The sequence below is a fragment of the Triplophysa rosa genome, linkage group LG21, assembly GCF_024868665.1.
Source record: "Triplophysa rosa linkage group LG21, Trosa_1v2, whole genome shotgun sequence".
NCBI lineage: Eukaryota > Metazoa > Chordata > Actinopteri > Cypriniformes > Nemacheilidae > Triplophysa > Triplophysa rosa.
The window spans coordinates 20,046,963-20,059,631 of NC_079910.1; the positions used below are offsets into that span (position 1 = coordinate 20,046,963).

General features: G+C 36.6%; 1 protein-coding gene across 1 annotated transcript; it reads left to right on the plus strand.

Annotated features, from left to right (window-relative positions):
* The first annotated feature begins 1,548 nt into the window (after positions 1-1,548).
* Positions 1,549-12,637, plus strand: LOC130545224 (uncharacterized). Its single transcript, XM_057319630.1, has 6 exons — positions 1,549-1,585; positions 6,058-6,145; positions 6,339-6,489; positions 11,172-11,370; positions 12,106-12,247; positions 12,322-12,637. Exons 2-6 carry the CDS (start codon positions 6,068-6,070, stop codon positions 12,436-12,438), a joined length of 687 nt encoding a protein of 228 aa, XP_057175613.1. The 5' UTR covers positions 1,549-1,585; positions 6,058-6,067; the 3' UTR covers positions 12,439-12,637.
* Positions 12,638-12,669: the final 32 nt, after the last annotated feature.

The following is a 12,669-nucleotide window of genomic DNA, read 5'->3' on the forward strand; positions in this document are numbered from 1 at the left end:
GGATGTTTTCCTGGTCTTGGGGAAAAACAAGATTTTGAACTTTTTTACACACATTTTTCAGTTTCCACTTACCATTTTTCACATGAGGGGACATCTGAAGGAGTGACAATGTATAGCATGATTCTCTAGTGTCCCCTAGTGGTTGATGTGCAACTATGCCATCAAAACCCATGCAAAAGCAAAAAAAAACGTTTTTGATAGTTGTCCACTGCTTGCGATGGTTAGGTGGCAAAAACAATACTGTTGAGACCCTTGCAGCTAAAATGCATGGCTCCAAAACAAAAAGTTCAGGGGTATGAGGTGCACTTGTCGCCAAGTATCCCTGTCTAAAAGTATGGTTGGAAATATATAGTTTAAAGTTTAAGATGGGGAATTACGACATAGGGCCAGACAAACAAGTTTCCTGACAAAAAAAGGCAGATGCTCCTCCATGAGGTTATTTTCTTTTTTACGTGTGTCTTGAAACGCGTGGCGTTGCCATCCTGCCCCTTCCAACCTGGGACTGGTCTGCATTGTGTGTCCTGAAACATGTGGTGCTGCGCCCTGCAGCTGGATACTAAAAGGCCAGCAAGGAACTTCCTCTCTTATTTTCTGATGCTGCAAGCCGAACAATTTAGTATACAAATTATGGATGAAGTTAAGATCAGTGACAAAAAAATGTGATGATCTACTTGTCTGTAAGATACAATGATGATACCCTTGAAATAGACTAACAATAGTTTCTTTCCTAGCCTACTCATTTTTGAGATGTATACTTTTTGTACATTTAAGACTTTTTTGTCTTTGTCAGTGGACAAGTTGGCACTCACTGTCCAAAATGCTTTAATTATTTAAAGTATCTGTTTTTTTCATTTTGACAGGGACACTACATAGCCTACAGATCTGTGCTGAGTTTCACAGAATAATAAACATCAACCTGAAAGCTACTTCTATGGTGTGCTGCTGGACTAATATGTGCATTGTCTTCAGAGCTTGTTCAGGAAGAAATTACTCACACGGGAAAATACTGTACTGTAGTGTACTATAGTATTTACTTTAGTAAAATTCCATAATAATATGGTGTTTATAAATCTTATTAGGCTATAGGAAATGGTATTCATCAATCAGTTTATTGATTTAGTATGCTAGAGCAATTACTACGCTATATGCTACTAATACTATTCTATAGTATAGTATAATTACTCTAATCTGTAATTACTCTAATTATACTACAGTATACTAATTACAAAAGTTCACTATAGTAAACATAATAGTGCACACATTTACATAGGGCTACATGTTTTTCAAATAGTTACGATAAAATGTTTGTGGAAAGTATAGGCTACAGCTAAATAGTATTTAATAAATGTATCAATATGGTATGTATACAAGTAAAGTTCAATTTATATTAACTAGCATATTTAAATTCTGTGGAAAATACAATTCTGTGGAGTTTTGCGTAGGTATGGACCAAAGAGTTTTTTGGGGCGTCATGGCCACACCCCCAGACACGCGCTTCTGTGAGAACCGCCTGAACACTTCAGTGAAGCCCCTCAAATTCTGAGGATTACAGACAGAGACAGTATTAACTGTTCAACTGCGACATGTAAGTCAGTTAATGTCATCGAGCATATTTCGTTTAATGTCGAAATATTGTAAATATGCGTCCATTTTCATAGTCCAGATACGTTATTTAGAGTTGTAATGTTTTTAACTGTCATGATAGAATAGTCACGCAATGACTGGTTTACCTCAGCGGAGTAACGTTAACGCTATAACGTTTTACGGACAAATTCAGTTGCGATTCCCTTATATAAATAATGACTGTTTTACTTGAAATATAATGATTAGACTTCCTGTTATAAGTAGCCTACTTACTAACAAGTTCTGTCATGTTGTAACGTTACAACGTTTCTGATATTATGTTTTGTTAATATCAGAACGTTATGAAGATGAAAGTAATACTCTCCACACATAGGTCAAGGTCAAAAAGTCTGCTTTATTGTCAATTCTGCCACATGTACAGTACATACATATGGAGGATTGAAATTGCGTTACTCTCAGACCCATGGTGCATACAAAAAACACTACACGGAATAAAATATATATATAAAAACATACATATAAATACAGATTATATTTATTTAAAATACAAGCAGGGATATTTTAAAAAGAAAAAGAAGATAGGTAATGGCAGATGCAGGCAAACTTACAAAATCAGCTGGGGATCAAATAATTATTTCCTTCACTGTACGTTACTTAAATAATTTTACTTCAAACCCCGTTAAATACCACTGAAAAATCTGGTATTGCTAAAAGTAAATGTGGGAGCATGAGCATGATGGAAATGCTCAGCTCACCTAAACGAAAAGTCATCTGACGGATTTAGAGGGTTTTGCATCTGAACTCTTCTAGCCTATAAATTATAGAGTAAGGAAAATGCCAGACAGATCACTAGGTGATGATAGATGATATGACTCTCAGGCATAACACATACAGTATGCTGTCTCTCTTGTTAAAAGTGTTGTACCTTTAGGAATCAATATTTGAATTGAAAGTGTAAATAAGCATCTGCGCAAGGGGAATGCACATGCAATGGGAATCATGACTCCACACTGTAAAAAATCATTCATTTCAGATACCTTCAATATTTAAGTAAAACAAGTTAGCTTTATATGTCAATTAAATTAAAATTATGTTGAACTCACTTAAAAAATGTAGTTGTATTTTGATTAACTTATAAAATGAGGTTATATGAAATATATTGGAGTCATTTCAATATAATTTAAGTTCAAATGACTTTCTCTGTTTACAGTGCATACACAATTACACATAGGCTACACAGTGAGAGTAAAATACCATTTCTATGGCTATTTTGATATGACAAGGTCGTAACTCGACATTTTTAAAGGAATAGTTTACCCAAAAATGAAAACTTTGTCATTATTTCCTCATCCTCGTGTTGTTCAAACTCACTGTGGTGTTCTTCTTGTTTGAAACAAAACTTAGAATTTTAGAAAAATTTCCTCCAGGAGGCCTGTGCTTATCTCTTCTCAAGCTTCAAAACATAAAACCTTCATAAAATAATTCTGTGTGATGATTATTACGTCACGTCTGTATCCCAAATGTTTTTGGTTTGATTACAAACAAATTGAAATATAATCAATTATTTTATGAAATGTTGGCCCTGTGGAATTTCTCTAAATGAGCTATTGAAACTGCATGCCAACATGCAACAGTGCACACAAGATGCAAATAGGGTGCAAGGCATCAAAACAGAAAAACACCATTGTTTGCAGGCATTCTTGTGCACAGAGAAATGGCACAGGTCATCGTGGACAACAACTAGTAGAACATTTTCCTAAATTATTCGTTATGGCTTTGAATTACCCAATTGGGTTTGAATACATATGACCACATTTTATTCTTTGGATAAACTATCCAAAAGATGTCTTTGTGTTGTAATGTGTTATGTGTTATCCGACCTATTGGTTAACGTTGATAAAGTACTAATTGTCGGAGATTTTAATATCCACGTAGATAGTGCTAACGATGCATTAGCAGTGGCGTTTACAGAGCTACTACACTCTTTTGGAGTAACACAACACATCGATCAATTTAATACACATCAATTTAATACACTAGACTTGATTATATCTCACGGAGCCGATCTAACCAATATAGATATTATACCTGAAAGCGACGATGTCACCGATCACTATCTTATAACATGTACACTGCGCACTGCAGAAATCAGCCGTTTAATTCGTTATCGACAGGGTAGAACAATTATCTCGACTACTAAACATCTGACTCCTTTAATAACCATACCAATAAATACAGAATCTCTTGATGACATGACCAGCAAATTGGGCACTATTTTCTCTAATACATTAAATGAGAAAAACATAGCACCATGGTACAATAGCACCACTCGCGCCCTTAAAAGAAAACACGTAAACTGGAGCGCAAATGGAAACAAACCCAATTAAAGGTCTTTAAAATGGCGTGGAAAGAAAGTGCAAACTGTTATAAAAAGGCACTAAAAGCAGCAAAGGCTGAGCACCTCCGCAACCTCATAGAAACTAACAAAAACAATCCAAGGTTTTTATTTAGTACAGTTGCTAAACTAACAAATAAACATACATCATCTGACCTGGTTATTCCGTCGCACCTTAGTAGCAATGAATTCATGAATTTTTTTACAGAGAAAATCGAAAACATACGAGACAAAATAGTAAAAACTCAACCTCTAAGTCTGTCCTATGAATTAGTACGAACCATCACCCCAAAAGAAAGGCTACAGTGTTTTTCACCTATAAAACAGGAAGATTTAATTAAACTTATTGCAACATCTAAACCTACAACTTGCTTATTAGACCCCATACCAACTAAATTATTAAAAGAGTTATTACACGTTGCAATTGAGCCCATTTATAACATTATCAACTCGTCAATTAATCTAGGCCATGTCCCAGCACCCTTTAAGCTGGCCGTCATTAAGCCTCTTATCAAGAAACCAAACTTAGACCCCAATGAACTAGGAAACTATAGACCGATTTCAAATCTCCCTTACCTGTCTAAAATACTAGAAAAGTCCACTCAGTTGTGCTCTTTCTTACAAAATAATGACATACACGAAAAATTTCAGTCAGGCTTTAGACCGCATCATAGTACTGAAACTGCGCTCGTTAAAATTACAAACGACCTGCTTATAGCATCAGATAAAGGTAACATCTCACTCCTAGTCCTGCTTGACCTTAGTGCTGCGTTCGATACTGTAGACCATAAAATACTTCTAGATCGCTTACACAATTATACCGGTATTCAGGGAAAGGCACTACAATGGTTCAGATCTTACTTATCAGACAGACATCAATTTGTCCATTTAAATGAGGAATCATCAAATCTAACGCAAGTAAATGATGGATTACCTCAGGGATCAGTTTTAGGTCCCTTGCTATTCTCCATATACATGCTGCCCCTTGGAAACATTATTAGAAAACATGGAATTAGCTTCCACTGTTATGCAGATGATACTCAAGCTATATATCTCATCAAAACCAGATGATTCCTTCCAGCTATCCAAATTGGCAGAGTGCATCGAAGATATAAAACATTGGATGACTTGTAATTTCCTTCTTTTAAATTCTAATAAAACAGAAATATTACTTATCGGACCAAAGACACGTGAGCAGAATATTTCGGATTATAACCTGCAAATTGAAGGCTGCACTGTTACTCCAACAAATACAGTAAAAGATCTAGGCGTTATATTAGACAGCAACCTGTCATTTAGAAATCACATCTCAAATGTCACAAAAACAGCCTTCTTCCACCTTAGAAATGTTGCCAAATTACGAAATATTCTATGTGTTTCTGACGCAGAGAATCTTATTCATGCATTTGTGACCTCAAGACTTGACTACTCTACTGCACTACTTAGTTGTTGTCCTGCATCACCTATAAACAAACTACAGTTAGTTCAGAATGCAGCTGCCTGTTCTAACCAGGTCCAGAAAATATGATCACATAACCACAATGTTATCAACCCTTCACTGGTTACCCATTAAGTATCGTATTGACTTTAAAGTCCTTTTAATCACTTATAAAGCTTTAAACGGTTTAGCCCCTACCTACATAAGGGCTTATATCACACTACAACCCATCATGATCTCTAAGATCTCAAAACTCCAGACTTTTAATAACTAAATCCACCAAAGGAGGTAGAGCTTTCTCATACGTAGCACCTAAACTCTGGAATAGCCTTCCTGATACTATTCAAGGGTCAGACACACTCTCCCAATTTAAATCTAGAAGACACGTCTTTTCAGCCAAGCATTCACTTAATGCAAAATATGCTAAATAAAAAACCGGGAGACTGCATTTATTAGATATTATTTACTAGAATAATCTTGCTTGTTCTATAAACACCATGCACTGTGCTGTGTTTGACCTTTTTTTTGTTCAGTTTTTCTTATTTTCTCCTGTAAAGCTGCATTGGAACAATGCACATTGTGAAAAGCGCTATATAAATAAAATTGAATTGAATTAATGATTTTATTATTTGCCTCCCAGATCTTTGTCAATGGCGTGTCATTCTACAATCACCCCAGAAAAAGCAGTGCAGGCAGAAACAGAGAAGTGGAGCAAATTAGATAAGATGGTGAAACTGCATTCATGAAACTTATTCATACAGTCATCTTATTACTGCTCCTCATATCAGTTGTTTTGATGATAAATAATCCACTGTTCAGTCAAATGGCCTCAAGTATTTATGGCTGAGTTCTGTTTGGTTAGTTATGCTGTGTGTTTAGTGTTGTTTCTGAGTATTATTCTATAGCCTTTACCTTCTTCAGCTACTGGAGGCCAGTGGACAGTCTGAGCTGATCTTTTCTGAAGAACTGACCTGCAGTTTCAGATCAGTCGAAGTTTCTGACATTGTAATCAGAGACCTGCGAGTCATTTGCACTGACAATGCTGACCAGCAAATATCTGCCACACTGAAGAGTAAGACACTATTATATCTTTCAAGCTAAATTTTTTTACAACGTTTTTTTGTGTACATCTAATTTTTTAACATGTTTTCAAACTCTATCTGGGTCACTTTTTGTGTGTCATCTGGAGAAAAAATGTAGCAAACTTTTAATTGACCAAACAGTTCTCAAACGACCAAAATTAAAATATATATTTGCAGCATATTAGCATATTAAAACACGACAGAGTGTGTCTTATTGTCATCACATGACGTGAGCATGGGAATTTGGTGACAGCACCATGTAACTGTTCCATGTAACTGTTCCAAAGTTATAAACTATTTATTGATGAAGTCCTTTTATTTCTATTTTCATCCAAATACGTTGTTGCGGTAGGCCACTGGTGTGCCTACATTTTTTGCCTTGAAATCATCATTTATAAAATGAGTCAAATCAAATGTTATGTTAATAATTAATATTTTACATGTTGTGTACTTTGAAATGCTTAATGGAATAGTTTACATTTGCTCATCTTCATGTTGCCCACTCCACATATAACTTATAGAACTACATTTTCCTTGATGTTGTAACATATGCAATACACCTAAAAAAAGTTTATTGACTACAAAGACACTTGTCTAGATGTGTTTAGCATTTTTTTCATCACAAATAATTCCTGTAGTTACATTTGAATTCCATAGTTTTTATGAGTTTTAATGTGTAAAATGTTTAAAATCAAGGTTCAGCTACGGAAACAACAATAATCAAGTAGGAGCAGTTTGTTTTGAATGTTCATATAAAGAACTTGCCTCACAGAAAGTTATAACATTTGAAAACATACTTCAATGTAAAATCTAAACAACATTAATAATCGCAATTACAATATCAAGGGAATAATATAAACAACTGTGATTTTTTTCCATAATCATGCAGCCCTACCATAAGGTATTTCAAAATTGCAATAAAAGACCAACTGAAATCAAAATTAAAGTTATTGTTCTTTTAAAAATGTGTTAGCCTTAAAGGAACAATACGGCATTTTTAGCAGGATCTACTGACAGAAATACTATATACTATACAAAACTATTTCTTCAGAGGTGTATAAAGACCTTACGTAATGAACCATTAAGTTTGTAATACCTTAGAATAAGCTGTTTACATACATTGAATTCGCCGCCATGTTTTGTACAGCAGCCCTAAACGGACAAACAACTCTACAACGCGCATTTTCTCTTCCTCTCCACTGCGGTATTGTGGTGAAACGGATCACAGGAAGATCCGTGATCCGTACGGATCGTGCTCTCCGGTGCGGAACGCATGTGACCCGCGGATTAACTGAAAGTTTATTCATCATTGAGTAAAACGCGCTCTCGCTCTCTCTCTCCAGTATCTGGACGAGTACAATATTAAAGCGGTTCCAGATAAACAATGACGCTCAAAACTGCTCCGTCACACAGCTAACATTACACAACAACATATCTTGGTATGTTAGTATGTTACTCACATACTGACCCGAATCAAAGCAACCTCCTCGGAGGTGATTTTTAGACGATCTTTCTCTCCAACGACTCTCTGCTGGAAAGTATCTCCATAGATATATATGAGTATCTCTGCTAAAAGCCTTAGTACCGCGGGTCCTAATGCGTCTCTGCTGGAAAGTCTTTATAATATTAACACAGGTCCTAGCTCCTGCCTGACTTTTATCCTTCTTTTTAAACTTAAAATCCACAAACCTTTTATTTTATGTAATACATAAGTCATAGCTCTTTCTACAGTTTTTCTAATGCCCGCAAAATCTCTTCCCTGCGTCAACATGAGAACGACATATTTTTGTACTGTGGTGGCCACCGTCATGGACTGAGCGATTCGTGGCAAATCTATAATACAACGCAAGTGGCCGCTGTTAATTAAGAACTGCGCCTTTAAGGACATCAATAAATGGATATGCTCCTAAACACTGACAAAATTCGCATTTAGAAGATATAACTTTGTTACGTTTTCAGTCTAGCAGGTGCACTCCAAAAAAATAAATAAATAACATCATGCTACACTTCAGAATGAAGTCTAATTTCGCATCAGTGTCACACGACATCACAGAGCAGATCGACAGCAAGAGAAACGACAGCACAGAGCAAATCATATGCGCCGATCATACGTGCAAATCCGTAAGCGGCGTCTCTGACCCATTACAAGTCTACACATAATATTGTATGTTAAGGCTCTTTGAAAGAGACAAATGAGCTTTGATGAGTAAGAAGATAAACGCCAGTGTCACGCACCAACGTAAATCACAAGCTTCAAATGACACATCACTGGTATCACAGATCTTCCTAATTTGTCCATTTGAATTTTATACCACTGTGGTTATCACTCTGTTATATTCAGCTTTTCCGGGCTGACTGCCATAAACTAAACACTATTGATTATTTTGAAAGGGGGTGGGGACCATAGATATAAATAACTAAATGCCTCATTCAAGCGCTCCAGGCACGTTTCACGTAGACGTGTCCGCCATCTTGGAACAGTCCACTGACGTCAGTTTGCTAGAATGCCACAACACTGTGCAGCCATGGCTGTGAAAACCATAGGGATTTGAATTCTTGAATAATGGGTTACCCTTTCGTTGTTGTCGTGTTAGTTTAGCAAGTTTTCATAATCATAGAAGCGTATAACTACTCAACTCAACTTTATTTATATAGCGCTTTTTACAATTTTCATTGTTACAAAGCAGCTGTACATAAGACATATTGACTATAAGCAAAACAATTAAAGTTGTACCTGCAAAAACAAGAAAAAGTTGAAAACACAGAAGACGGACATACCCACATACAAAACACTCCACACACACATATGCACACGTACTAACACACATAGACATAGACACACACACACACACACACACACGGACGCGCTCAGTGAGAGCACACATTTAAGATAAAGGAGAGAGAAGCACAGGTCAAATATAACAGACTATAAATTCCTATATGCAATATTAATTAAGTAAAACTTTAAAATTCTAAAGCAGCCCCCCCGGCCAGGCAAATAGTGCAAAAAACAGTACGCAAACGGTGGCAAGGAACCCAAAACTCTAATCGAGAAAAAAAACCTCAGGAGAACCCAGTCCCAACCAGGGGATTCCAGTTCCCCTCTGGCAAAAGCTGCTGCCTCTGCACAAGCTCCAGAGAGCTTGCACAACAAGGCTAAATAAAATAAATAAACTTAATAATAAAATAAATTATAGTTTAAGATTATCATTAATAATCTAATAGCATTTGAAATTTTGTGGTGAAGACATGTCAAGAGACCGCGTCCTTCTTTATCCAGCTCTATCATCTCAGCTCTTGTCAGGTCCCCACTTCCCATTCTCCGCTCTACCATCAGGTCAGGCCATGAACTGCATCCTGCTCGCTGTGGTAACCTTGGAACAATGAGACAAGACTGGCTGAGAGTAGAGTACTGTTCTGTACTCTTTGATGCAACAAGTACATCAGTTGTGTTTTTGGTTCCGGTTGATCTAACTAATGCAGCCTAAACCCTCTGAAGATTTATATTATGGAAGAGTAGTGTATGCAAGATTAAAAAGATGCGTCTTTAGTCTAGATTTAAACTGACAGAGTGTGTCTGCCTCCCGGACAGTGCAGGGAAGACTATTCCAAAGTTTAGGCGCTAGATAGGAAAAGGATCTACCACCTGCACTTGATTTTGAAATTCTAGGTATTACCAACTGACAGGACGCCTGAGAGCGTAATGCACGTGAAGGACTGTAATACAAAAGGAGTTCATTCAAGTACTGAGGAGCTAAACCATGTAAGGCTTTATAGGTAATAAGCAAGATTTTAAAGTTAACGCGATGCTTTATAGGTAACCAGTGCAAGGTTGACAGAACCGGGCTAATATGTTCATACTTTTTTGTACGTGTAAGAACTCGAGCTGCCGCGTTTTGGACCAGTTGGAGTTTTTGTAATAAGCCTGCAGGGCAACCACCTAACAGTGCATTACAGTAGTCTAGTCTTGATGTCATGAATGCATGAATTAACTTCTCTGCATCTGACATTGACAGCATATGACGTAGTTTAGATATATTCTTAAGATGGAAAAACGCAATTTTACAGGTGTTGGCGACGTGACTATAGTTGAAAACGCACAGTCAGGGTTGCCATATCTGTGAAACAAACTCATGTCCCTTGTCCAAATAACAGAACTTAGCGTTCAAAAATAAAATAATTTTAGGATTGACAGCTAAATAACAAAACCCTCCACTCATAACCTGCGGTTAGGTATTAGTAACCCAATTCCACGGGAAGGCTGCAGACTTGGCAACACAGACCAGCTCGCACAGTTCCAATATGGCGGACGTCCTATGTATGGCGGCCCATAGAAACAGATGCTAATGCTTTTTAAAAGATTTAGGGGCAGTGTCCCGGACAGGGTTTAAGCCTAGTCCCAGACTAACTTAAATGTTAGAGATGTCTTGATCGAAACAACTTGCACTGACATGTTAAAATATATCAGTGCGATTGTTGTTTCTCAAAATGGACACAGTAATGTTTTTTTTGTAAAGTATGTTTTTAAAAACAACTTAAATATACTAAATTAGCTCAGGCCTAGTCCTGGTTTAAATTAATCTTTGTCTGGGAAATCGCCCCTTAGAGACAGGCATAGAGAGAGACATGTTTAAAATATGTTTGACATGGCTTGTTTCTCTCTTTAATAAAGATGAGGCAGCAGACATAGCTGGGCTTCCTGTAAAACGCATCTACACCAGGATTTGTGGGTCCTCTAATGGAACGCAGCATTCAGAGAACTGGAAGCCAGTTGCTGGAGCTTTGAACACTAAGCAGGGCAAGAAAACAAGATCTTGTTTGGATCAAACTCAGCGCAGAGAAATACACAACAGAAAGGAACGAGATCGCAGGTGGGGTTATGAAGTGAAAGAGTGGGGTTTGATAGTTCAGTTAAAACCTTAAAGGGATAGTGTTCCCAAAAATGAAAATTCTGTCATCATTTACTCACCTTCAGATTGTTCCAAACGTGAATAAATTTATTTGGTCTGCTGAACACAAAGGAAGATATTTGGAAGAATGATAGTAACCAAACAGATCTCATCCCCCATTTACTGCCATAGGAGGTTAAATAAATATTATGGGAGTCAATGGGGGATGAGATCTGTTTGGTTACTGACATTCTTCCAAATATCTTCCTTTGTGTTCAGCAGACCAAAGAAATGTATCCACGTTTGGAACAATCTGAAGGTGAGTAAATGATGATGGAATTTTCTTTTTTGGGTGAACTATCCCTTTAAGACAGCAAAAACACTTAACATTTTAGTGTTCATACTCTATTCTGCTTTCTCATAGGGTTGTGGAGCAAGAACTTGGTTTACTATGTTGTACTGATGAGGAAAAAAGTAGAATAAAGAAACAACATCAGTTTTTTTAATTGAATATATGTGACTCAATTGGCTATTTACTGTATATAGATAATTATATTTGGAAAACAACAGTCACTAGTATTGCTAAAATCTGTCAAAATGGGGGGTAATTTAATTCCGTATGTTTCTAAAATGGTTATTAGAATCGTTAAGAAACTCTAATCGTTTAGAGAAATCAGAAATCATTACATTTATCAATAATGTTGGTCTTTTACTCAGGAGACGAATCAGTCTGTGCTGTGATGAGTTAAATCAGTTGGTCCCATTCTGTTCATCCGACACTGATAAAGCCACCACGCTGCAGTGGACCTTAGACTTCCTCAAGTATATCAGAGAAATACATGGAGATTCCCTCAAAGATGTAATAGTTTACCCTTCTCAGTGTTTGTATTTAGCTTTGAATGACTTTAACATGTATGAAATAACCTGTTTCAGGCTTTTCAGAGTACATTCTGTGAGAAGACTGAAGTTCAGATCATGCCCAGCTGTGTTCCAGCGGTAGAGCACCTTGAATCCAACAATGACAATATGAAGCCTTCTTCACACAAATGACTTGTTGTTTCTGCTGTGTTATGAGGAGCTTGTGAAAGGACCATTTTACATCTTATTTTTCCACAGTTCAGAATGTGTAGTGATTAACCGTTTCATATAAAGACTGTTCTTTACAGTCAGTTTTACAATCATTTGTTTGCTAATGCTTGTTCGCATGATACATGTTGATATCAGTAAAATGTTTCATCTATTTGTTTGTTTGGACATTTTTTATATGAGATTTTTATTATT

What these genes read in the sequence shown, in the direction of transcription:
- LOC130545224 (XM_057319630.1), top strand. Translation starts at nt 6,068, where the DNA reads ATGGCGTGTCATTCTACAATCACCCCAGAAAAAGCAGTGCAGGCAGAA. An exon ending in AATATCTGCCACACTGAAGA is followed by an intron (nt 6,490 to 11,171) that starts GTAAGACACTAT and finishes TCTTTAATAAAG; the next exon opens with ATGAGGCAGCAGACATAGCT. An exon ending in AGAAAGGAACGAGATCGCAG is followed by an intron (nt 11,371 to 12,105) that starts GTGGGGTTATGA and finishes TCTTTTACTCAG; the next exon opens with GAGACGAATCAGTCTGTGCT.